The 1136-nt window shown below is 59.6% G+C and overlaps 1 protein-coding gene across 1 annotated transcript in view; it reads right to left on the reverse strand.

Annotated features, from left to right (window-relative positions):
- The window catches only part of MCF2L (MCF.2 cell line derived transforming sequence like), a 30820-nt gene extending 29901 nt beyond the window's left edge, over positions 1 to 919 (reverse strand). The window contains exon 1 of the mRNA XM_031934948.1: positions 766 to 919. Within this exon, the coding sequence (XP_031790808.1) occupies positions 766 to 894 (129 nt within the window). The 5' untranslated portion in view covers positions 895 to 919. The remainder of the gene's footprint in view (positions 1 to 765) is intronic.
- Between the last annotated feature and the right edge of the window lie 217 nt (positions 920 to 1136).

The following is a 1136-nucleotide window of genomic DNA, read 5'->3' on the forward strand; positions in this document are numbered from 1 at the left end:
GGAGACCAGGAGACCAGGCGACCAGGAGACCAGGCGACCCGGAGACCAGGAGACCAGGAGACCCAGAGACCCGGAGACCAGGAGACCCGGAGACCCGGAGACCAGGAGACCCGGAGACCAGGCTTTCACATGGTGCCTGCTCCTGGTCCTCACAGCGTCCTCACAGTGGAGTGGCCGGGTGAGCACAGAGGCACAGTCCTCAGGGACACACCAGCAGGTCATGGCCCTGGGCCACCGTTGCTGCAAAGCCAGGGGCAGAACAGCAGGGAGCATGTGCTCCTCAGAATACATTTGTCTCAGCGAGGGCTGTGGACATGTGAGCACTGGGAATGTTCTGCGAACAGGAACTCCAACCACCACTTCATTGCCTGCTCGGCATGAGAAAGCGGCACAGACATCCTGTCTCGGTCACACTCAGAAGCAACAGAGCAGTCTATTCGGGAGCACCCTGCACGGACAGCCAAAAGCGCTCCTGAGAGGAGAGCCGCCCCCGGTCCCACTCCTGAAGCCACGGCTGCCCAGGGCCAATGGTTGACCCAACGCCATAATGGCAGCCGCAGCTAGCATGCTACAGGGTTCATTTATGCTGCTTTTATTCCGTCCTCATCGGAGAAGGTGCCCAGCTAATCGCCATCAAAAGGCATCTCAAGCCTGCTGACTTCTTGGTTTCACGTGCTGCCAACACAAACTCCTGCAGGGACGGAAGACCCCCCGCAGCTTCTGACCGGAGCCCCTGCAGCTTCCAACCGGAGCGCCCCCACATACCTTCGCCTTGTCCTTCTTCTCTGTGTGTGCACACAGCACTGAGCTCGTCGACTGGACGTCATTGGGCAGCTCTGTTTCGGCCAGCTCGGTCCCGAAGGACTGCAGCATCTGAGCCGTCTGCTTCACCATGAGGGCGAAACTTTCGATGGCCTTGGGGACAGAGAAAACACAATTGCACGCCTTGTGCACTGCACCCACCTCCTGCTGCCCTGAAAGCAGACACCGGCGTAAACCGTTCCCGCGTAGACCCATCAGGCGAGGCTAGCTAATGCAAGGACAGTGAACACCCTCCCACGGCGTCCTGCCCTCCTTGACCTCTTCAGAAACATACCAGGCTACTCTACACATGTGCCCGTCGCCTAGAGTCGCCT

This window comes from Piliocolobus tephrosceles, chromosome X, assembly GCF_002776525.5.
Source record: "Piliocolobus tephrosceles isolate RC106 chromosome X, ASM277652v3, whole genome shotgun sequence".
Taxonomy (NCBI): Eukaryota; Metazoa; Chordata; class Mammalia; order Primates; family Cercopithecidae; genus Piliocolobus; species Piliocolobus tephrosceles.